Genomic DNA, 23,319 nt, shown 5'->3' with positions numbered 1-23,319 from the left:
TGTGCAACGCTAATATTACTACCATTAATTAATCTTGTCAATTATAATTTCATGTTTTACAATTACTAGATGGACACTAAAACATTCTACGGCAAAAGACCACGCATTTCTCTGGCACTCGTACCAGAAAATCCTAAAGACTCAGACGCTGATCTGAGTGACAGTGATGATGACCCAATTGAGGATCCTGATTATCAGCCTACACAAGCTGGCACTGTGTAGTGCACAGATGAGATGATAGAGCATATTGCCCATCATACAAACCTGTACTCTGCTCAGGAGTTGGGAGATCCCATAAAGACTAGCCCTGAAGAAATTGAGGATTTCTTAGCGATCCTTCTCTACATGGGTGTTTTCAACTTCCCATCGCTGGAGGACTACTGGCACCATGAGTCCCGTTTCAACATTATCGCTGACATCATGCCAAGGAAGAGATTCCAGCTGTTACGCAGGTACATTCATTTCAGTGATAATCAGCACATCAGTGAGAGTCCGGACCGATTTTACAAAATTCGTCCCCTCTTTGAGATGCTTCGTCACCAGTGTCTCCTGATACCATCCACTAACAAGCACAGTGTGGATGAAGTCATGGTGGCATATAAAGGCACGAGGGCTGGCACTCTCCGCCAATATATTGCCAACAAGCCAGATAAGTGGGGCTTTAAACTGTTCTGCCGAGCAAGCTCATCTGGCATCATCCACGACTTGCTGCTGTATCAAGGGGCCTCCACGTTCTTCAATGTTGCCCTCAGTGAACAGGAACAGATGCTACCTCTAGGAGCCAAAGTGGTGACAACACTCTGCAAAACAATAAAACACCCTCGGCTGTCTGTTTTCTTTTGTGACAACTTCTTCACAAGTTTCAGCCTGGTTCAGAGCTTGCACAGCTCCTTGGGTGTCAAGTGCATTGGTACTGTGCGACCAAACCGCACTGGTGGAGCTCCCTTGATGGCAGACAAAGACCTGATGAAGAGGGGCCGTGGAGCCTGTGACTACAGGTCTGCTGAAGGAGTGATTGCAGTAAAATGGTTTGACAACAAATGTGTCAACCTTCTGAGCAATGCCAGTGGGATCCTGCCTCATTCAACTGTCAAAAGGTGGAGCAAAGAGTCCAGAGCAAAGATTGCAATCCCATGCCCATCACTCATCCCTGCCTACAATGAGCACATGGGAGGAATTGATCTTTCCGACATGCTGGTACACTTGTACAAGACCCCAGCCAAGTCAAGGAGATGGTATCTTCCCCTGTTCGGATACGTCCTTGACTTGTGCATCGCTAACGCCTGGCTGGTCTACAAGAGGGACTGTGCCCTGCTGAAGCAGAAACCGATGTCTCTGAAAAGGTTCCGCCTGGCTGTCGCCCACAGTTTGCATCAATACAACAAGCCAGCATCCAAAGTTGGCCGACCATCATTGAGCTCTCCACCACGACAGAAGAAAGGCTACACACCCAGACCCTCACGACCAAAACCACAACCAGATGTGCGCTATGACAACTTGGGACACTGGCCTCTTCACTGTGACAAGCGGGGACGATGCAACCTCTGTCAAAAGGGTGTGTCAAGGTGGAGATGTCAGAAATGCAAAGTTTTCCTGTGTTTGAACTCAAACCAGGAATGCTTTGTTGCATATCACCAGAAGTAAAGTGGGCCTAATGCTCAAGAAGCATTTGTGCTGTTGCACAGTCACACAAACGAGGTGTGTTGAGGTGAAAAGATTGGAGACAGAAGGTTTTGATATGTTTGGCCGTGATTTACCGCGTTTAAAGATCTTTTTCAAAGGTTAAAGGTCAAAGGTCAAATAGAAACCAGCAAGACTAGTTCAATCATCTCGTTAAAAATACGGATCTTGTGCCTCAAAAGCATTAGTGTTGTTGCACCACTACAGTTGAGTTGTTTTGAGATATTGAAGACAAATACATTTTTCCTCTGTTCTGCATTATTTCTTCTTTTAGTTTTTGAATGCAAACATGAATGTTTTGCACAGTAGCATTTAATCACAAGTGTAATGCATGTGAGAATTTGTGTTGTTGCACTTTTACACAGATTTTGTCAACATGCAGTATTTCCTTGTTTGATGCAATATTTCCTTTGTTTAATTGAAGTCACTCAATATTTTGTGGCATACTTACAGAAATAAAGACAGTCCAATGACCTGGATACTTTTGTGTTATTAATTCGTTTCTAAATTGGCATTTTACATGACTTTTTCTACTTATTGTTGTATTGGTATGAAATTTAATTTGGTAACCATTAAGTGACATCCCGACCATTTGGTAGAGGTCAATATTTTAAAAACTAAAGGGTCTGTTGAAAAAAAAAAAAAAAATTGTAGTTATTACTCACCCAATGCAATAAGAAATGCAAACAAAAAAATTTTCTATTGCTTTTTTCTTGGTGGGGTTGTTAAAGGGTTTTAATAACCGGTCACTGTCGGCCGTGATCATGCCAACCAACAAAGCAACAATCAATGTTTGAATGAATGAAGAACTTCTCCTCTTGTCTCTCCTCTCTCCCACTCACACACTCTACACCTCTCCTGATGCCTTCACTGACTGTCAACACTGTAGGAATTAAGAACATCTACACTGAACACGTTTAACAAACAGTAGAGCTGTTACAGTATTATATATGTGTTATAACTTTTCTCCTGATATCGTGTCACCAGTACAACTGGATAATGCTAGAATGACAGTTGTGAGTACTAACAGCAGCCATGTTTGTTTGTGTTTTTAACTTTCACTATGAGAATGTTTTGGTGAGGACCGGTTTTGAATCAGTCACCATCATATGGTCGCAAGTCAGCGGTGCTTGTGCATATGTGTGTGGGGGGGGGGGTCGTTTTGGAGGAGCTCTGAGGGAGGAGGGGAGGGGTTAGACGGAGTCCTGAGGAAATGCTACATTCAAATTCATGCTAGTTTTCCGAGACTACCAACCCCAGCTTTAATTTGAAATCATTGTTACACCCTAATGTTTTGTTTTTTTTTTCCCAACATTGTTTTTATTTATTTTCAACAACTTTAGACATACATTTGTCAACATTCATACACATATCACATATATGTGCATAAATACAATACTGAACACATTTATATATATACACATACATACATACATAACATACATACACACGTATACACATTATTTACATACACATGTACCCACATACACAAACAAATAAATACAATAAAAAATAACCATAAATAAATACAAGTACATAATAAAGTTAATAATGTATAAAATAGAAAGAAAATAGAATAAAGAAGAAAACAGTTCTTGCATTATGTCAGTAGTTAGAGTTGGGGAGTGTTGAAGGAGATATATCTCAGTCTAGTATTGAGCGTTTGACATTAACATGGGTATCTCAGAGGGCCATCCATTCATGCCCAGGTTCCTCCATCAGGTGTGCGATGTCTGTCTCCTTTAGATAGTTTACAAAGGGATCCCAGATGTTATTAAAGAGTGACACCTTGCTCCTCAAAGTGTATGTGATCTTTTCTAAAGGCAGTGTTGTTGACAATTCAGAAAACCATTTGCTTAAACTTGGTGTACCAACTTTTTTCCACGATAAAGCAATCATTCTTTTGGCTGATACTATAGCCAGTTCCAGAAAGATCTGTTGTCTCTTTTCAATGTTATCATTTACTGGGTATAAACAGAGTAAACACAGTTTAGCATCCAGAGGGATTTGTATTTTCAATATGTCTTGGATACATCTCCTCACAGCATCCCAAAACCTTTGTATTGGATCACATTGCCAAAGACAGTGAAAAAGTGTCCCCCTTTTCCTTCCCACATTTGATACAGGTGTCAGGAACAACGCTGTTGTATTTATTGAGTTTTTCTGGAGTAATGTATGTTCTCATCAGCCAATTATACTGCAGTAATCTGAGACGTGTGTTGATTGTCTGTGATTGTGCTTTGGTACATGCCCTCTCCCAGTCACTGATGGTTATGTCATCATGTAGATCCTCCCTCCACGCCTCAAGCCTCTTTACCGATGACTCCGAGGACTCAGCCACTAGAAGGTTATATATTTTGGAGATTATGCCCTTCCCCAAACAATCTCCAGTCATTGCCTTCTCTACTTTTGATAAGGGGGGGCTAGAAAGTGAGTGATCTTGTTGCGTCCTGATGAAATTCCGCACTTGTAAGAATTTGAAAAAATGATTAGAGTCTAAGTTATATTTATCAGATATTTCTTTAAATGATCTAAGATGTTTTGTGACAGGATTTTACACCCAAATGTTAAATCTAAATCTAAATGTTAAATCTAAATCTAAATGTTAAATGTTGCTCTGCGATCCTAAATATTTAGCTGATATGCAATAATGCTGATATGTTACATGCTACATATTTGATACGCAGAGCAACATTTCATATTTAGATTTATATTTAATATATTTATTTAGATTTAATATTCATATTTAACATTTAGATTTAACATTAAACATTTATATTTAGATTTAACATTTAGATTTAGATGTAGCATTTAGATTTATTTAAAGCATATGGATTTAAAAGTGATTTTAACTTAAACTATTTTTCACAACAAAATTAAATGTGAAGAAGATCACAAATATTGCTCTAAATGTGATTTTAAAAAAGTAACTTTTAAAAATTCACTCTACATTTTTATGACGTTTCAGAGTTAAATGTGGAGAATTGTTGCTGCTATTTTCGGTGTGCACAACTTTACAAACAGCACCCCACACCCCACTTGGGCCCCAGATACTCAGTCCCTTTCCCCCCCTCTAAGACGCCCCTGCTTGCGTAGTCTGCCCTACTTTTCCTTGACAGTAGACTCCATTAATACAGCTACTGCAAAATGAGGCAGACTGAAAGCATGAGGGCTCTCTGGAAAATATCCCTTCTTTTAAAAAATGAAGAACCTAGCAGGGGGCTGTTTTCACTATTAGTGTTACTACCTCCTGCAATTAACATCCCAAAATGCAGAGTGATTTAAACTGAGTCATGACTATAAAGAGAAAACTCCTCAGAGGGATTCGCCTGGTCCAAACTTCATCCTCCTTCTGGCTCTGCTGCAGCCCGTCTCTATCCACAGGGAGGGCTGGGTGTCAGTTTCTCCAGGCACTGGCTCACACACTGTAGCCTCTGACAGGGTCACTGAGCTGAGGCGATGAGAAGACCATTAGCGACCCCGCTTGAATGGCTCGCGGAACTACAACTCCCACTGAGCCAAGAACAAGTGGGTTTCTTTTCCCAGCAAAGCGGCAAAGCTTGCCTGCAAATGTATGCAGGGACGCTTCATTTACTGCAACTGGTGGATTTCTTTCTTTCTAAAGCAGGCCCGACATTACATGCACATTATTCCGTCCAGACTCACAGGGAACAGCCAGAATAGCCTTCCTGGGGCTCTGTAATTTTTAATTATGGTTTTGCAAAGCATGAATTTATAATGCCTGCATAAACCAGCTGCCACGACGGACTACAGCGACCTAACTGGGGAGTTTTCACCATGCAGTTCAAGGCTTTTATAATCTTATGCAACAGTTTAATCATAGTAGCTGTGTTTTTTTTTTACTTTGACACTTTTAAGGAAACAAGTTCAATAACACGGAGTGAAAACATCCTGTTTCATATGAAGTGCTTCTCGGACTAAAGGTTACAGGGTAACATTGCTCGGTGAATCCTCCTCAGGTAAATCATCCCTAAAGAGACGTGCTGGACTCATCACTATCACCTCTCTCTCTCTTTTATTCTCCTCTATCCCTCTTTCCAGACCCAACTCGGTCGAGGCAGATGGCTGTCTAACATGAGTCTGGTTCTGCTCGAGGTTTCTGCCTGTTAAAGGAAGTTTGTCCTCTCCACTGTAACTAGTTAAATACTGTGAGGTGCAATGCTCATGGTGGATTAAGGTGGAGTCTTATCCTGTCTTGGTGTTGGGTCTCTGTTCATAATTTGACATAGAGTGGTCTAGACCTGCTCTGTTTGTAAAAGAGTCTTGAGATAAGGTTTGTTGTAATGTGGCGCTATACAAATAAAGATTGATTGATTGATTGATTGATTGGTTGATTGATTGATTGATTGATTGATTGTTTGATTGATTGATTGATTGATTGATTGATTGGTTGGATTTGATTGATTGATTGATTGATTGATTGATTGATTGATTGATTGATTGGTTGATTGATTGATTGATTGATTGATTGATTGATTGATTGATTGATTGCTTGGTTGATTGGTTGGATTTGATTGATTGATTTTATTTTATTTGATTGATTAAAGAGGCACAGGAGCTTCTCTGCAGCCTGTAGTCTCAGGAACAGGAGTGAGTCCGGAAGAAGCTGAGAGGAGGACTTCCTCTGAGAGCTGCCACGTCCCGCTCCGAGCCCCACCTCCTCCTCCTCCACAGCCCGTCAGCTGCAGGACTCCAGCGGAGGAAAAGGAGGAGGAATAACGTGAAAAATGACCGGTAAATACGAACAAACACGCCTTCCCTCTCTCCTGTCTTTCTCTTCTCCTCTGAGTGTGCTCGGGTATTAGAACAGAAGTGGGCTGAACCAGATCCGTACGTCACTTCTGGGACCGGTTCGGCACACAGGTCGGGCTGCAGCCAATGTTCTGCACCTCAGCCCCTCTCTCGTCTGTAGAAGCTGTCTGTAGAAACTTCCTCGCAGTGAATTGTCCCTCTCAGGTTGGCGCAGCGGGTGAGATAATAACTGTGTTGTCAAGTAGGGAGGAATTTACTAAATCAGGTTTACTGCTGTGACGATGTAAGAGCAGAAGCTGCTGTTTGCACAAGTAGGAGTTTTACAGCACAGAGAGAACCCTCAGGCTGTGTTTATATTGCTTTATCTCAAATATGAACAGTGCAATAACAGCATGAGCAGCTATTACTCTGTTTGAATCTGAAAAAGTGCATCCCTGTTCTTTTCTGTGCATTCTGAAAGAGAGAGCTCTTATTGTCACTCTTCATCTTTACCAACTCTCTGCTCGTCTCCCTCAGCTGCCATGCTGCCCACACTCCCTCTCTACATCCTCATCTCTGTGCCAGCTCTCCTAGTGCAGGCCAGCACTGCAGATCCATCCAAGAAGAGCCCCGCTGCCAGCCCCCTAAACCGCCCCCCTGCCCCTCTGGGTGACCCCAGCTGGGCCCTGGGTCTGCGCCTGTACCAGGGCCTCCGCACCGACTCCAGCTCAGTGAACACCCTCTTCTCCCCCCTGCTTGTGGCCTCCTCACTTGGTGCCCTGGGTGACGGGTCAGCCGGTGCAACTGCAAGCCAGCTCCGAGACCTCTTGAAGACTGAAAATGACGGTGGTTTGGTTGCGGCGCTGAAGAGCTTCACTGAAGCTAACGGGTCTAGCTTTCACCTGCACACATCCTCAGCTCTGTTCTCGAAGCATGCAGCACAACTCAGCCAGAAGTTTGTGAAGGAGAGCCTGACTCGGTTCAGGGTGCAGCATCAGCCACTTGAGGAAGGAGATTCAGAGGTGGATCTGAAGCAGCTCCTCAGCTGGGCTAAAACTGGGCTTGGTGGGCTTGAGGGAGCTCCTCTAAGGGATGAGATCCAGGCTAAGACTGGTGCTCTGTTCTTGGCCAATGCTCTGCGATTTAGAGGTGAGTAGATCACAGTTGAAGGTGCACACAGACTCACTCACAGCTGACTCATGTTGGGTTTTTGTCTCAACTGTGATACAAATTTAGTGAGATAAGATAAGATATTCCTTTATTTGTGGGGACATTTAAAGGTGACATATCATGCAAAATGGACTTTTTAATGGTTCTCTACCTGAAATATGTTTCCCTGTCTACAAACCCTCCGAAAATGAAAAAAATCCAATAAAAATCCATTACTCCCCACGTCTGCAGATTTGAAGATCTAGTGGATGATTTTTATTTATCATGGAAAAGTGCTAGCGCTAATTAGCATAGCAACATAGCTACATGTTCGTAGCTGTGTACCAAGACACACGTCTACATACTGACAAATAAAACAACAAGAAACACTAAATCTGTGACCAATCCTTCAGAAAGGTCCTGCTGCCTTTCTGGTAGAGATCGGTTTTACTCCCCACGTCTGCAGATTTGAAGATCTAGTGGATGATTTTTATTTATCATGGAAAAGTGCTAGCGCTAATTAGCATAGCAACATAGCTACATGTTCGTAGCTGTGTACCAAGACACACGTCGACATACTGACAAATAAAACAACAAGAAACTAAATCTGTGACCAATCCTTCAGAAAGGTCCTGCTGCAGGCGCCTCTCCGTCAGGATCAGATTCTGGATCAGATTCAGAGGGTTGAAGTAACGCGGGTCTGTGAGCAGCCGTGTATATTCAGCCAACATGTAAACATTAGATCAACGTGCTGGAGAGCCGAGGCACATCCACTTCCTGAGGGGGCGTGGTCAGACAGAAAACAGCCTGTTCTGAGGAGGGCTGAAGAAGAGGGCTTTTCAGGCAGACCAAAATCTGATTTCAAAGTGTTTTTTTTATCATAAACTTTAAAGACATGTTTTGGGGACCTCTTAGACCAATATATTTTGATGAAAAAGAGCGTAATATATCACCTTTAAAGTGTTACAGCAGCAAAAGACAGTGCAAAACAGTATAGAGCAAACAAGAGCATATCAAATAGTAATTATTCAAAAATTATTAGCAATTAAAAAAGGAAATTAGCATATATCTTAAAGCTGGGGTTGGTAATCAGATTTAGATCCACTTTTTGTTATACTGGTTAAAATGATCTTTATGTCCTGATGGTAATCAATACATAATGTGTTCTTAAAAAAGAGGGAAAAAAAGTCCTTAGGAGATGCTACATTCAAATTCATGCTAGTTTTCCGTAACCACCAACTAGGGATGCACACAATTAATTGATTATAGATTAATCGATTGTTAAGAACTTATTTGAAACACGCAATTTTCCGTCATGTGGAATGAACAACATGTGGTCTCATATTACATTCAAAGCATGTTTCAGTGAATCAGCTGTTAAAGGTGTTGCACACAGCGGAGACGCTCAGCTGGCTGCTGCGGCTGAGTGTCGGGTCTCAGCTTTTTAAAAAGGATCAATACGCAACTGCTGCAAACAACGACATGAAGGTAGACAACTTTAAAGGTGACATATCATGCTTTTTTCATCAATATATATTGGTCTAAGAGGTCCCCAAAACATGTCTTTAAAGTTTGTGCTCAAAAAAAACACTTTAAAATCAGATTTTGGTCTGCCTGAAAAACCCTCTTCTTCAGTCCTCCTCAGAACACTCTGTTTTCTCTCTGACCACGCCCCCTCAGGAAGTGGATGTGCCTCGGCTCTCCAGCACGTTGATCTAATGTTTACATGTTGGCTGAATATACATGGCTGCTCACAGACCCACGTTACTTTATAACCCTCTGAATCTGATCCAGAATCTGATCCTGACAGAGAGGGGCCTGTAGCAGGACCTTTCTGAAGGATTGGTCACAGATTTAGTGTTCCTTGTTGTTTTATTTATCAGTATGTCGACATGTGTCTTAGTACACAGCTACTAACATGTAGCTATGTGGCTATGCTAACTAGCGCTAGCACTTATCCATGATTAATAAAAATCATCCACTAGATCTTCAAATCTGCAGACGTGGGGAGTAAAACCGACCTTTGTGTTTATTAAGACAGCCTACAACTAGCATGCCTCCCTCCTAAGCTCCTTGTTAGCACACATGTGTGCAGGTAATGAAAAACAGAGGAGGGGTTCAGTATTATTTTATACAGTCTATGGGCTGAACAAGCTCCGAGCTCTGACTCCGTGACAGACCGGATATTGTTGTGACGTAACAAAAACACTGAAGTCTGAAACGGCTCGTTTCACACACATTTACAGAAAGGTGGAGAAATCAGAACAGGGGCAGAATGGATTCTTTTCATTCTCGGGGGGTTTGCAGACATGCCAGGGAAACATATTTCAGGTAGAGAACCATTAAAAAGTCAATTTTGCATGATATGTCACCTTTAAACAGGACATTTCCACCTTTAGATACAAAGCCAACAGACAGGTCGGAGTTTCTCGTACGCTATGTTTGCAGATCAGCAACATCAGAGCCGGTTGGGCTTTTCTGCAGCTGGACTGATTATGACCCGGTTGCTCTCCTGGGTGACACCTGACCGAACACACCTTTTTATTTTTCTCAATAAGAGTGAGTTGACAGAAAACTGGACACTGTGAGTCTGAAGTACTTTTCTGTTTTTGTTCCTTCACTTTATAAGACTATGTCTGCAGAGAGTATTTTTATGAGCCTGATCATTGATATTCAGTGTTAAACATGTTCTACCTGTATTCAATACCGTCAGTTATATGCATTTTGTTGCTGTAGAAAATATGATTTAGGTGGAAAAAACATATTTGGCATTGCTTTTCACATAAGAATAATAAATATATATATATATATATTTTTTTTTTTTATTGATTAATCGATAATTGATCGTTAACATTTCCAAAAATCGATCATGGAAAATACTTAGAATGTACATCCCTACTACCAACCCCAGCTTTAAAGGTACTCACAGGTTCACTAACTGCTGACTCATGTTGGATTTTTGTCTCAACTTTGATATAAATTTAATCGGGACAAATTCAGAGAAAAGTGTGACGAGGGCTGAGAGGAGGACTGCTTCAGCTGGTATGAATAAAGACATTTTCTTTTGTCGTGCTCTAAAGAGTGCTCTCTGAAAGGAAATAATCCCATCAAAGAACATGTTTCATTAATCTGGATTGTCAACAAATTCTAGCGTGGACTTTTCCACACAGTGCTAATTCTCGTCAGGGCCACGGGGTCATAAAACCTTTGAAAATGTGACATCGGTTGAAAAATGTGAAAAGATAGTCTTACAAAAGTGGATGAGCTTTTCATAACACTATAGTCACATGAGTTTTTCATTATGTGGCAGAACTGGTTGGATCTAAATGTACTGCAGAGAAGCTACACTGGACGTCATAATGCTGAAGTAGCCTGCTGTGTCTGTAATCACAGAGTCATTTGTAATTATGCAATGTCTCATTACGGACATTGTGCTGCAAGTCTTCCAAGTGCACCATTTTCAGCGTTCAGACGTCAGTGAGAGCCTACACGCCACTTTGCCTCTTACATTGTGTGTATGTGTGTGTGTGTCAGCGTGCCCACCAGTGTGCATGTCTGCATGTTTGGGTGTGTGTGCATGTGTTGGACTCCAGCTGGTGGACACAGCAGATAAAGAATGATCCTGGGGTCCATCACTGAGAGCGTATTCATCTTCCACTGGGGTGATGTGTCATCTTAAATAATTGAGTAACAAGTGTCCAGACTCTCTCCCTTGGTGTCATGCCCAACATCTGTGCTTGGAGCGCTCCTCGTCAGCAGCAGCAGCAGCACGACTTGGCTGGGCTGTGCTCTTTGTGACGGTCTGCAGTGGTGGAAACTAGTCAGTGTTTTATTTCAGATGCAGTCAGTTAGTAGCCCCATCTGTTATTTAACAGTTGCATCCCAGAAACATATCCACATGATCCCTATCCAAGTTTCAACATTCATTGTTCCGCCCTTTAGAAGAACATAAATGTGAGTTTTATTGGTCTGTGAAAGGGCTGCGGTATTTCTAAACCACGCCAAAGACAGAGCACATGATAACTTTCAGGAATTTTATCTTCCATCGCTCTCTTTCTCTCTGCTGACGTAGAATCTAATTTTTGTTTGCGCTCCCCACAAAAGATTATGTGTTAAATATAGCCTGCTGCTGCACTTGTTCTTTCTGTGGCATTTGTCACTTTTTTTTGTGCTTTTGTCATTGTTTATCTGGTGTCTAATCTACCCTCGTCTCCTCATCCTCTTCTTCCCACATGTCTCTTGTTCACATCCTTATCTGCCTCGATCTGCCTCTTTCCTGCTGTTTCCTCCTGCAGGTATTCTTTTTATTACGTGCAAAGAAGGCAGCGCTGCTGGAGTGAACGCAGGATGCCAGCAGATAGACAGCCTTTTGAAAATAACATTCCCTGACAGACTATATATTTGATAAGCAATTTAATTAATTTTCTTTGTTTGATGTTTGACTTCATTACAAAATTAGTTTTTCTGTGAACCGACCCTCGTTGGTCGGTTCATTAATTTTGTGGAGGAAATATACAAATTAGATTATACAGCAGATTGCAGCACACAAATTAGATTACTGAAAATTGGATTCCTTTAGTTTTGACTCATAATTTAAAAGTGGTCGATAGTTTGCCTCCTACTCTTACAAGCTGCCTCCCGTTTATTGAAACTTTTTTATTGTCTTTCAATTTTAGGGTCTGAAGGCACTTCATAGTGTGAACTAATATTAACGCTCAAGAGATTGTGCTGGAAAGGGATTTTAGCTCACAACTGTTTTTGTTGGTTTCACCCTGTCGCTGATTATTGAAGGAATTAAAAAGCTCTACACAGCAGAGTGCAGCTTTTTGTGCCACTGTTCACTGCATTAAAGATGACATATCACGCTTTTTTCATCAATATACATTGGTCTAAGAGGTCCCCAAAACATGTCTTTAAAGTTTATGCTCAAAAAAACACTTTGAAATCAGATTTTGGTCTGCCTGAAAAGCCCTCTTCTTCAGCCCTGCTCAGAACAGTCTGTTTTCTCTCTGACCACGCCCCCTCAGGAAGTGGATGTGGCCTCAGCTCTCCAGCACGATGATCTAATGTTTACATGTTGGCTGAATATACACGGCTGCTCACAGACCCGCGTTACTTCAACCCTCTGAATCTGATCCAGAGTCTGATCCTGATGGAGAGGCGCCTGTAGCAGAACCTTTCTGAAGGATTGGTCACAGATTTAGTGTTTCTTGTTGTTTTATTTATCAGTATGTAGACATGTGTCTTGGTACACAGCTACAAACATGTAGCTATGTGGCTATGCTAACTAGCGCTAGCATTTATCCATGATAAATAAAAATCATCCACTAGATCTTCAAATCTGCAGACGTGGGGAGTAAAACCGGCCTCTACCAGAAAGGCAGCGGGACCTTTTCTGAAGGATTGGTCACAGATTTAGTGTTTCTTGTTGTTTTATTTGTCAGTATGTAGACGTGTGTCTTGGTACACAGCTACAGCTATGAACATGTAGCTATGTGGCTATGCTAATTAGCGCTAGCACTTATCCATGACAAATAAAAATCATCACCTAGATCTTCAAATCTGCAGACGTGGGGAGTAAAACCGACCTCTGCCAGAAAGGCAGCGGGACCTTTCTGAAGGATTGGTCACAGATTTAGTGTTTCTTGTTGTTTCATTTGTCAGTATGTCGACGTGTGTCTTGGTACACAGCTACAGCTATGACATGTAGCTATGTAGCTATGCTAACTAGCGCTAGCACTTTTCCATGACAAATAAAAATCATCCACTAGATCTTCAAATCTGCAGACGTGGGGAGTAAAACCGACCTTTGTGTTTATTAAGACAGCCTACAACTAGCATGCCTCCCTCCTAAGCTCCTTGTTAGCACACATTTGTGCAGGGAATGAAAAACAGAGGAGGGGTTGAGTTGTATTTTATACAGTCTATGGGCTGAACAAGCTCCGAGCTCTGACTCCGTGACAGACCGGATATTGTTGTTACGTAACAAAAACACTGAAAACTGAAACGGCTGGTTTCACACACATTTACAGAAAGGTGGAGAAATCAGAACAGGGGCAGAATGGATTTTTTTCATTCTCGGGGGGTTTGTAGACATGCCAGGGAAACATATTTCAGGTAGAGAACCATTAAAAAGTCCATTTTGCATGATATGTCACCTTTAAAGAAAGGGAAGGTCAAAGGCAGTAAGTCGTGGGGAGGGGACATGTAACAAGGAGAATAGAAACAGGGATGCACTGAAAGAGGAGTTTAATGAGAGATTTATGGACATAGAGATGCAGGGTAGAAAAGTATGGGGCGCCGTTTGTAAAGTTGTGCACACTGAAAATAACTCTCCACATTTAGCTCTGTGTAGTGTGAATTATGAAAAGTCAAATTTTAAAATCACATTTAGAGCAATATTTGTGATCATTTTCACATTTAATTTGTTCTGACAAATATGTTTAAGTTGAAATAACCTATAAATCTAAATGCTAAATCTAAATGTCAAATATAAATCTAAACGTTAAATCTAAATTTAAATGTTAAATGTTAAATATAAACGTTAGATATAAATATAAATATAAATGTTAAATATAAAAGAAATCTTAAATATAAATGTTAAACATAAATGTTAAATGTTGCTCTGCGATCCTAAATATTTAGCTAATATGCAAATTCACACTGTCTCCCAGCAGAAGTACCAAAATAAAAGCTTCATAAAGCGATACAGACTTAGCAATACCAACTAGCTTGTCCATACCATAAACTAGGTCAGTTCTGTCTCTGAGCGTTGTGAAATCTCTTTGTGGCCTCCAAACTAACTCCAATATTTTCTGCTAAATCATTTCACATCATGGGCGGTGGGCAGTCCGGCCAGGAACCCGTAGGAGTCAGTACTGACAGACTGCTGTTAGGATATCTGTATCCCTTTATGAAGCTTTTATTTTGGTACTTCTGATAGGCAGCAGTGTGAATTTGCATATTAGCTAAGTATTAAAGATCACAGTGCAACATTTAACATTTAGATTTAACATTTAACATTTGTGATTTTTCTTAAATATATCTGTAACGACAAAATTGAGTGGAAGAAGATCACAAATTTTGTGACTCACCAAATTCACACCGTATTTAAGACGTTTTGGAGCTAAATGTGGAGAACTGTTGTGGTTATTTTCAGTGTGCACAACTTTACAATTCGCCCCATAGAAAAGAAGGGGGAGAAGCAAAGATTACAATTTGTGAAAAGCAAAGAGAGGGTGGCCTGCTGAGAGCAAAAGAGATTGACAGACATGGCAGAGGGATGTAAAAGGCTTACCTTGGGAGTTCCGGTCCACACTAGTTAATTAATTCAGGCTTTGTTCCTGTTTTAGGAAAACAAACACAAGAGACAGAAGAAGAAAAATAAGATTGTGGGGAAAAAAACAACAGAGAGAAACTCATACACACAAGATAGCACAAACACATAGGGGACTAGAGGAGGAAAGAAAAGTCAGAGAGAACAACAAGCCTTCACATATTTAACCTCTAATAATAGCTTCTGAAACACCACAACGACTCGTAATCAAAAGTTGATGAGGGAGGAGAGGGAGCGAGTCAGTCTCATTGATTCTCCTCTGGTTTCTGGCCTGAAGTTTACAGTACAGATTGGGAGATCTGTGAGTGATTGGATTTCTTAGCTGTGCAATTGTTTCATTCTTTCAAGTTGATAGATTCAAATGGATTCAAGTTTTTTAGTAATGTCTGAGCTGCAGTGGTGTCCTATAAAATCAGGTACTGTAATCCAAACCTGAGCAGGCTCTGTCGTCTAGACACCAGCCTGCAGTGCCACACACTGAGATCAACAGGCTGACTGGTGAGGTCATGAAATCCCTGCTTTATACCACTTCCTAGCATTCACACATAAATACACTGTTGGGGAAGAATTCATCATTATGACGTCTGTTCAACAACACGGATCCCACTTCAGGTAACCTTTAACCAGTTGTTTTGAGATTCCAGTGGCTCACGTTTCACTCTCTGATGTTAGAGGAAGCAGAGTGAGTGTTCACGACTTGCACTAGCTTGCCTGGGAGGTAAAGTTGCATGTCAGCGGTGACTGTGACTTGTGATTGGCTGAGGTCCAGTGAGGGCTGTGTGGTCCTTGAGAAAGCCACTGCTAGACCTGAAACCATATCTCGCTCTTTTGTTGGCCCTGAAGTGCAAAACACAACAACACATGGGTACATACGGGAAAGAAGAAAACACATCTGCAAAAAAAATAAACACAACAGGAAATCATAAAAGAAAACAACGAATCATAAACACAACATTAACTTCTACTTAAAAGAAGCTGTCTGCTGTGACAGAGTCATTCCTGATAAAACCAACAAACTCCAGAGGAGGACATTTTTTTTTGCCTGATTTGTAGATGTGTTTTTCTATTTTGTGGTTGTGATTTCTTTTTCATTGTTGTGTTTTTCTGATTTGTCGTTGTGTTTTCTTTTTGTTGTGTTTCTCCTTTATGTGGTTGTTATCTTCTTTGTCATGTTTTTTTTTCCTTTCTTATGGTTGTGTTTTTCCTTTTTGACATTGTGTTTCTCTTTTTTGTTGTTTTTTTTTTTACTTTTTGTGGTTCTATTTTATTTTTATTGTTGTGTTTTTGCTTTATGTTATTGTGTTTCTCCTTTTTGTTGTTTTTTATCTTCTTTGTCATTTTTTTCCCTTTTTTGTGGTTGTGTTTCCTTTTTTATTGTTGTTTTTCATTTTTGTCATTGTGTTTTTCATTTTTGTCATTGTGTTTTTCATTTTTGTGGTTGTGTTTTTCCTTTTTGTGGTTGCATTTTTCCTTTTTGTGGTTGTGTTTTTCCTTTTTGTGGTTGTGTTTTCTTTTTTATTGTTGTGTTTTTCTTCTTTGTCATTGTGTTTTTCCTTTTTGTCGTTGTGTTATCTTCTTTGTCATGTTTTTTTTTCCATTTTGTGGTTGTGTTTCATTTTTATTGTTGTGTTTTTCATTTTTGTCATTGTGTTTTTCATTTTTGTGGTTGTGTTTTTCTTCTTTGTCATGTTTTTTTTCCTTTTTGTGGTTGTTTTCTTTTTTATTGTTGTGTTTTTCTTCTTTGTCGTTGTGTTTTTCCTTTTTGTCGTTGTGTTATCTTCTTTGTCATGTTTTTTTTTTCCATTTTGTGGTCGTTTACTTTTTTATGGTCGTGTTTCTCCTTTTTGACATTGTGTTTCTCCTTTTTGTCGTGGTGTTTTTACTTTTTGTGGATTCATTTTATTTTTTATTGTTGTTTTTGCTTTATGTTATTGTGTTTCTCCTTTTTGTTGTTTTTTATCTTCTTTGTCATTCTTTTCCCTTTTTTGTGGTTGTGTTTCCTTTTTTATTGTTGTGTTTTTCATTTTTGTCATTGTGTTTCTCCTTTTTGTTGTGTTTTTTTTTTTACTTTTTGTGGTTCTATTTTATTTTTTATTGTTGTGTTTTTGCTTTATGTTATTGTGTTTCTCCTTTTTGTTGTTTTTTATCTTCTTTGTCATCTTTTCCCCTTTTTTGTGGTTGTGTTTCCTTTTTTATTGTTGTGTTTTTCATTTTTGTGGTTGTGGTTGTGTTTTTCTTCTTTGTCGTTATGTTTCTCCTTTTTGTTGTTGTGTTTTTTTTTATTGTTTTTCCTTTTTGTGGTTGTTATTCTTTTTTGTCGTTGTTTTTCCCTTTTGCTGTTGTGTTTCCTGATTTGCCATCTTTTTTTTTTTTCCTTTTTGATGTTGTGTTTTTCAAATTTGCTGTCATCTATCTATCTATCTATCTATCTATCTATCTATCTATCTATCTATCTCTCTCTCTCTCTCTCTCTCTCTCTCTCTCTCTCTATCTCTATCTATCTATCTAATCTGCTGGCTCGTCACTCGGCCTCACTTCACATTGATAGTCTTGATCTCGCTCTCTTCATATTGTGTAATGAGCGTGATGATCTTTTCAGTTGAATAATCAATGATAGAAACCCCGGCTGGCCTCAGGTGTCCTTCACAAAGGTACATGAGTCCAGTTCATAATCTGTAGACCGTGTAGCTCGATACAGTGTCCCTGCTCTATTGAATGGGGGCATCGGCTTTCTGAAGGTGTTGTGAGGTTATTACAACAGTAATTCCTCCACTCTTAGCCCTGTCTGAATTGACAGCTGTCAGGGGTTAGCAGGGCCAAGAAGGATGCTATGGACAGTGAATAGGATGGTGTGGCCTTAAGAACCTTACTACTGCCTGAATACAGCACTCTGGTTCTCTCTGCAGTTTTGGGAAAAGGAGATTTCTTTTAACAGGCAGCAGATTTTGATGAAGAACTACAAGCAATGTCAGCCGGTGTCACTTCTGTGTAATGTTTATGCAGCCTAGAGAAAAGTAACACTTGTGTTAGTAACCTAATCTCCACCTTTTCACCTTTATTAATCCTTCAGTTTTTGTTGCATCCTTTCCTGATCCAGCATATTCACAATGGCTCCACTCTCCGTCTTTGTTTGGCTGTTTGTTCAGGACTGTGGGAGAGAGAGTTCAGCAAGAAGAGCGCAGACCTTCGTACCTTCTTGGGGAAGAAATACACCAAAGTGATGATGATGCACAGAGCAGGTAGAAAACACACACACACTCACACACAGTCTGTCGCAGTTGTACTCCATCCAACAAAATAAGTGCAGCAAGAAGCAATTTAAGTCCTAAAATGGCTGGAACATCTGTAAGGTCCAATCTGCTTCCCTACTATTTATCACTGTGTACCTTATGACTTATTTAAAATGCTCTTCATAATTCATGAATTGTCTTAAAACTAACAGCAAAGCAGAGTGGGTTTCTGTAAAAGATGTTAGAAGGATGGACTGTATTTTGCTAAATATTATATTACAGCTTCTATTTTAATTCATGTCAACAAATATTTCAATGATTCATTAAAACTCTGTCTAAAGCTGCTCTTACATAACGTTTAAATGGATGTAGAGCAACCCTGTAGTGTTTGTTTTCCTGTCAGTACTAACCTCTGAGAGAACTACAGGTGAAAAAAAAAAATGTTGCATTTTGATTTCTCTTCATCCAGTTTCATTCCACTTCCAGGTTTGTTCCGTCACTATGAAGACATTGAAAACATGGTGCAAGTTCTGGAGGTCCCTCTATGGGCAGGAAAGGCCAGCGTCGTGCTCCTGATGCCTTTCCATGTGGAGGGCCTGGCGAGGTTGGACAAGCTCCTGACTGTTGATCTGCTGTCCAAGTGGCTGGAGAAGACAAATGTGACCAGTGTGACCATCTCGCTGCCCGTCGCAAACATCACCAGCACGCTCAATCTGCAGGTTTGTACCAAAAAACATGGTTAGCTTGGTTACAACATTACATCTAGATCATTGGAGCAGGTCCAGACCGTACTCTATAATGACCCAACATCAAGACAGGTAAGATCCAGTCCCATCTTACAGACGGGACTCAGTCTGATCTCCTCTTAATCCACCATGAGCAGAGCACTTTGCAGCATTTAGCAAGTTACAGTGGCAAGGACAAACTTCCTTTAACAGGCAGAAACCTCCAGCAGGACCAGACTCATGTTAGACACACATCTGCTGAGACCTTGTTGGAGAGAGGGATAGAGGGAGATGAAGAGAGAGAGATACTGATGATAATGATGAGATGAATAGTAGTAGTGAATGTAGCTACGCAAGAGAATGCAACACTGTCCTCTAAAGGTGCATTTCGACCATGAATTCCAGGGTCTTTTAGCTCCCAGAACTACTTTCCCCTGAACTAAAAGGTTCCTGTGCCCCCATTGTTGTCTGCGTTTTGACCGCGGGCTGAAGTCCTGGGTAGATTGTGTAAATCAGTCCAGTGACATATGGAGAAAAAAAAAGTAAATGCACTACACCACCAGACCAGTAGAGGGCAGTAAAACAAAGAGGAATGCCATTCATCACAGATGACACCATAGAAGCAGACGGACAGGCAGGTATCATTATGAGCAACACAACAGTTAGCCTGTTAGCATGAAGAGCCTCAGCTGGTCTGTTTTAGATGGTGCTATATTTCATCACAGATGGATTCACTGAATCAACACGTGAGAGGAGATAAGCGCGAGTAGCAAAGACGTTTCAACACGCCTTTAAAATCCTTTTGAACTCAAAAAGCCGTGGCAGAGATCGGCCGGTGTTTTGGTTTAAACAGCGACCCTGTTAACTAGAGACTTTCAGCCGGATGCATCCCTCATAAACGTCTTTAGACGATCATTAAATATCTGATGAGGATATTTTGAAATCTTAATAAAAACTAAACTAGTTTGCATTCCCAGGAACTCCCTCTGTGTTTCAACAGCTGTGTAAACTCCACAAACACTGACACGTTAAAATACAATGAATTAGACGTTCGCCTCTATCAGTTATTAACTTGTCTTGGTACCTTGCTTCAGGACCCCCTCCAGATCAGAGAATATAATTTGAATGTATTTTTATTCTCTGCAGAGTCACTTATAGTGTAATGCATCATGTATGTAGTGGTATGTTTCTCTAACATATTTGTGTAAGGCTGCTGAAAGCTTACTGTTTGCCGTGATAGGTAGAGTGACTCTTCATGCACTAACATGCTGATCAAAGAAGCCCCTGTACTCGTCTTTGTGTCATGGACTTCACGCTGTAGCACACATATGACAGCTTGTTCCATTTCAGAGTGACATCTTGATGAGGAACTTCCTTTTGATCTGTGGTCATATCTCCCGGCTCAAGTAAAACCTTTAGTAAAACATAGAAATAGACAGAACTTTAATTTGTACTTGAGGCTGTCAGCGTTGATGCTTTAATTGTGATGCCATTAAGGTCAGAAATTAACATGTCATTTTTTTAATTAGCTGCTATCGTGTCCCTCTCTACATGCTGTAGTTAAGCCACTGCAGAATTTCTTGCCTCCTCCTGCCGCTGTGATAGAAAATAATGACACTCTTTTTTTTTGCATGGCATGTTTAATCCAAAAATAACTCCCAGGCGGCTCAGTTGACAAGTTAAAAGCACAACATAAAATGCACTTTGTGTCAAACAGGATCAAGACATCACCAAAGTACTTAAGTTAGTTATGTATTAGATGCACCTGTATGCTTGGCTACTAGCCAGGCATACAGATGCAACTAATCAAGGCTGATGTCAGTCCTCTCGCCCATTATCTCTCCTGCTTTCAATTTGATCACATAGCACTTACACACGACCAGTCAAACATTTGGAAACACCTTCTCATTCAAGGGTTTGTACTTATTGTTATGATTGTAAACACTGTAGATTAATACTGAAGACATCAAAACTATGAAAGAACATATATGGAATTATTGAATGAATAAAAAGTGTTAAACAAAGCAGAATCTGTTTTATATTTTAGATTCTGTAAAGTAGCCCCCTTTTTCCTTCATGACAGCTTTGCACACTCTTGGTATTCTCTCAGTCTGCTTCATGAAGTGGTCTCCTGGAATGGTTTCTAATGAACATGAGCCTTGACAAGAGTTCATTTGTAGAATGACTTGCCTTCTTAATGTGTTTGAGACCATCAGTTGTGTTGTTCAGAGGTAGGGTTAGTACACAATGGATAGTCCTATTTGACTACTGTTGTAATCCAGATTATGGTAAAACCAGATTATTTCATAGTTTTGATGTCTTCAGTATTAATCTACAATGTTGAAAATAATTACAATAAATAAAAACCATTGAATGAGAAGGTGTGTCCACACTTTTGACTGGTAGTGTACATACACATACTGTATGTGCTTTTTTTTTCCAATGCTGGATAAAGTGCTGCTTTTCATTGTTAATAAGACTTTAAACATTTGTAGACATGCAATTAAACATTTAAAAAATTGGCATTAACTTTAAAAATTCAACAATTAATTGTGATTGGAAAGATTAGATCTTTAAGGTCTTTTGGTGTGGAGGGGGCTCTTCTGAAGTCCTTCTTTGACTCTGTGGTGGCATCAGCCATCTTCTTTGGAGTGGTCTGCTGGGGAAGCAGCATCTCTGCTGCTGACAGGAAGAAGCTGAACAGACTGGTGAAGGAGGCCAGCTCTGTCCTGGGCTGCCCGCTGGACCCTGTGGAGGTGGTGTCTGACAGGAGGATGATAGTAAAGCTATCTTCTCTGATGGACAACACCTCACACCCCCTCCAGGAGACCATAACAACACTAAGTAGCTCGTTCAGTGACAGACTTCTTCACCCGCGGTGTCTCACGGAGAGATACTGCAGGTCTTTTCTTCCTGCAGTGGTCAGACTCTATAACCAATAATATATATATATACGTGTGTGATTTTAAGATATGCTTATTTTTTCCCTCTTTAATTTTGATTTGAATTCTAATTGCTTATAACTTTTTAATAATTGTTCGTTTATAGGCTCTTGTTTGCTTTATATATTTCTGTTGCACTTTGTCTACTCTGTTACTGTGACACTTGAATTTCCCCGTGTGGGACAAGTAAAGGAATCTCTTATCTTATCTTAAAAAAAATATCTTTGACTACCTTTTTTTACCATCTCCAATAGTTTGATTGGTAGTCACAGAAAACTAGCATAAATTTGAATGTAACATTTCCTCAGGACTCCGTTTAACCCCTCTCCCCCCCTCCTCTTGGAGCTCCTCCAAAACGACGCCCCCGCTCACATGCAGGAGCGCCGCTGATTCACGACCATATGATGGTGGCTGAATCAAAACCGGTCCTCAGCACATGGTTTGTGTTTTGCACTACGTCAACTCATGTCTCACTCAGCGGTAAGAAAACACCAAAACATTCTCATAGTGAAAGTTAAAAACACAAACAAACATTAAATGTACGCTCTGCAGGAGGCGGGCAGAACGGCAGGACGGGATTTGATTGGTTTCATCATTTGGCTCCTGATGGCAGGGATTGGTTGGTGTTTTCCCAGGTTTACCTCTTTTTTAAGAACACATTATGTATTGATTACCATCGGGACATAAAGATCATTTTAACCAGTATAACAAAAAGTGGATCTAAATCTGACTACCAACCCCAGCTTTAAATAACATATGGATCAATACAAATTCCCGATCGCACTTACTCTCAGTTTTCTTGGTTTTGGACTCCAAAGCTTTTCAGATGAGCATCAGAAGGACATATTTTTAACATCACAATACTTCATTCAGTGTTTCTTCAGGTTATACCAGTTGTTTTAGAGGAAAAAGGGACCATGGTGCAGGGCTGCAAAGGTTTACTAATCAAAGGCAGTTAAAACTAAAGATCGGAGTGCCACTTATTTGGTAAAAATGCATTATGAACCTGTCTTTGTTGTGATCTGGGTTACTAAAATTTTGCAGTGTTATCTCTGCAAACTGTGCTCAGCATCTTCAATCCTATCACCTTTCACAAGAGTAATGTTATCTTAGGTGGCTGGTCAGGTAGGTTTGTTAGCTCACAACACTTACAAGATTGGCGAAGTGATTTACAATCTCCATCTTAGAAATAAAGTTGTGGACTTACTATGAATGATGAAGGGAAAATTTCAGAAATCTGCCAGTCTGTGCACTTTAAGAAAAGTGATGAGGGCCATCAGATAAGACTGATTTCACATAATAAGACCCATGATGAAACCTGTGCTACGATGCAAGCGTTACCTAGCATGAGCCCACAAAGTTTAACACCTTTTCAGAGTATTGAAGTCTCTGGTTATCATGACATCTACAGACGGTTTTATTACTAAGGTTTATGACCTTACAGTGTTGTCTGGACTGATGGCTTTGTGACAAGCTTCATATGTTAAATCTAAATTTATTTATGG

General features: G+C 40.2%; 2 protein-coding genes across 3 annotated transcripts in view; both read left to right on the top strand.

Annotated features, from left to right (window-relative positions):
- Positions 1-234: 234 nt before the first annotated feature.
- On the top strand, positions 235-1,644 carry LOC117807826 (piggyBac transposable element-derived protein 3-like). The gene has a single exon (XM_034677230.1). It carries the CDS (start codon positions 235-237, stop codon positions 1,642-1,644), a length of 1,410 nt encoding a protein of 469 aa, XP_034533121.1.
- Positions 1,645-5,242: 3,598 nt separating this feature from the next.
- Positions 5,243-23,319, top strand: part of serpinh2 (serine (or cysteine) peptidase inhibitor, clade H, member 2) — a 38,732-nt gene continuing 20,655 nt past the window's right edge. Inside the window, exons 1-5 of one of the 2 annotated variants that reach the window (XM_034676054.1) lie at positions 5,243-5,660; positions 6,249-6,435; positions 6,970-7,581; positions 18,064-18,156; positions 18,634-18,866. In XM_034676054.1, coding sequence (XP_034531945.1) covers positions 6,429-6,435; positions 6,970-7,581; positions 18,064-18,156; positions 18,634-18,866 — 945 coding nt within the window. In that variant the 5' untranslated portion in view covers positions 5,243-5,660; positions 6,249-6,428. Of the gene's footprint in view, positions 5,661-6,248; positions 6,436-6,485; positions 6,671-6,969; positions 7,582-18,063; positions 18,157-18,633; positions 18,867-23,319 lie in introns of those variants that run through there. The other variant, XM_034676053.1, reaches the window with a different exon arrangement.

Source organism: Notolabrus celidotus, chromosome 23, assembly GCF_009762535.1.
Source record: "Notolabrus celidotus isolate fNotCel1 chromosome 23, fNotCel1.pri, whole genome shotgun sequence".
NCBI classification, from domain to species: Eukaryota; Metazoa; Chordata; class Actinopteri; order Labriformes; family Labridae; genus Notolabrus; species Notolabrus celidotus.
The sequence above is the reverse complement of the archived record's forward strand: the minus strand, read 5'-3'. Positions and strand labels throughout refer to the sequence as shown.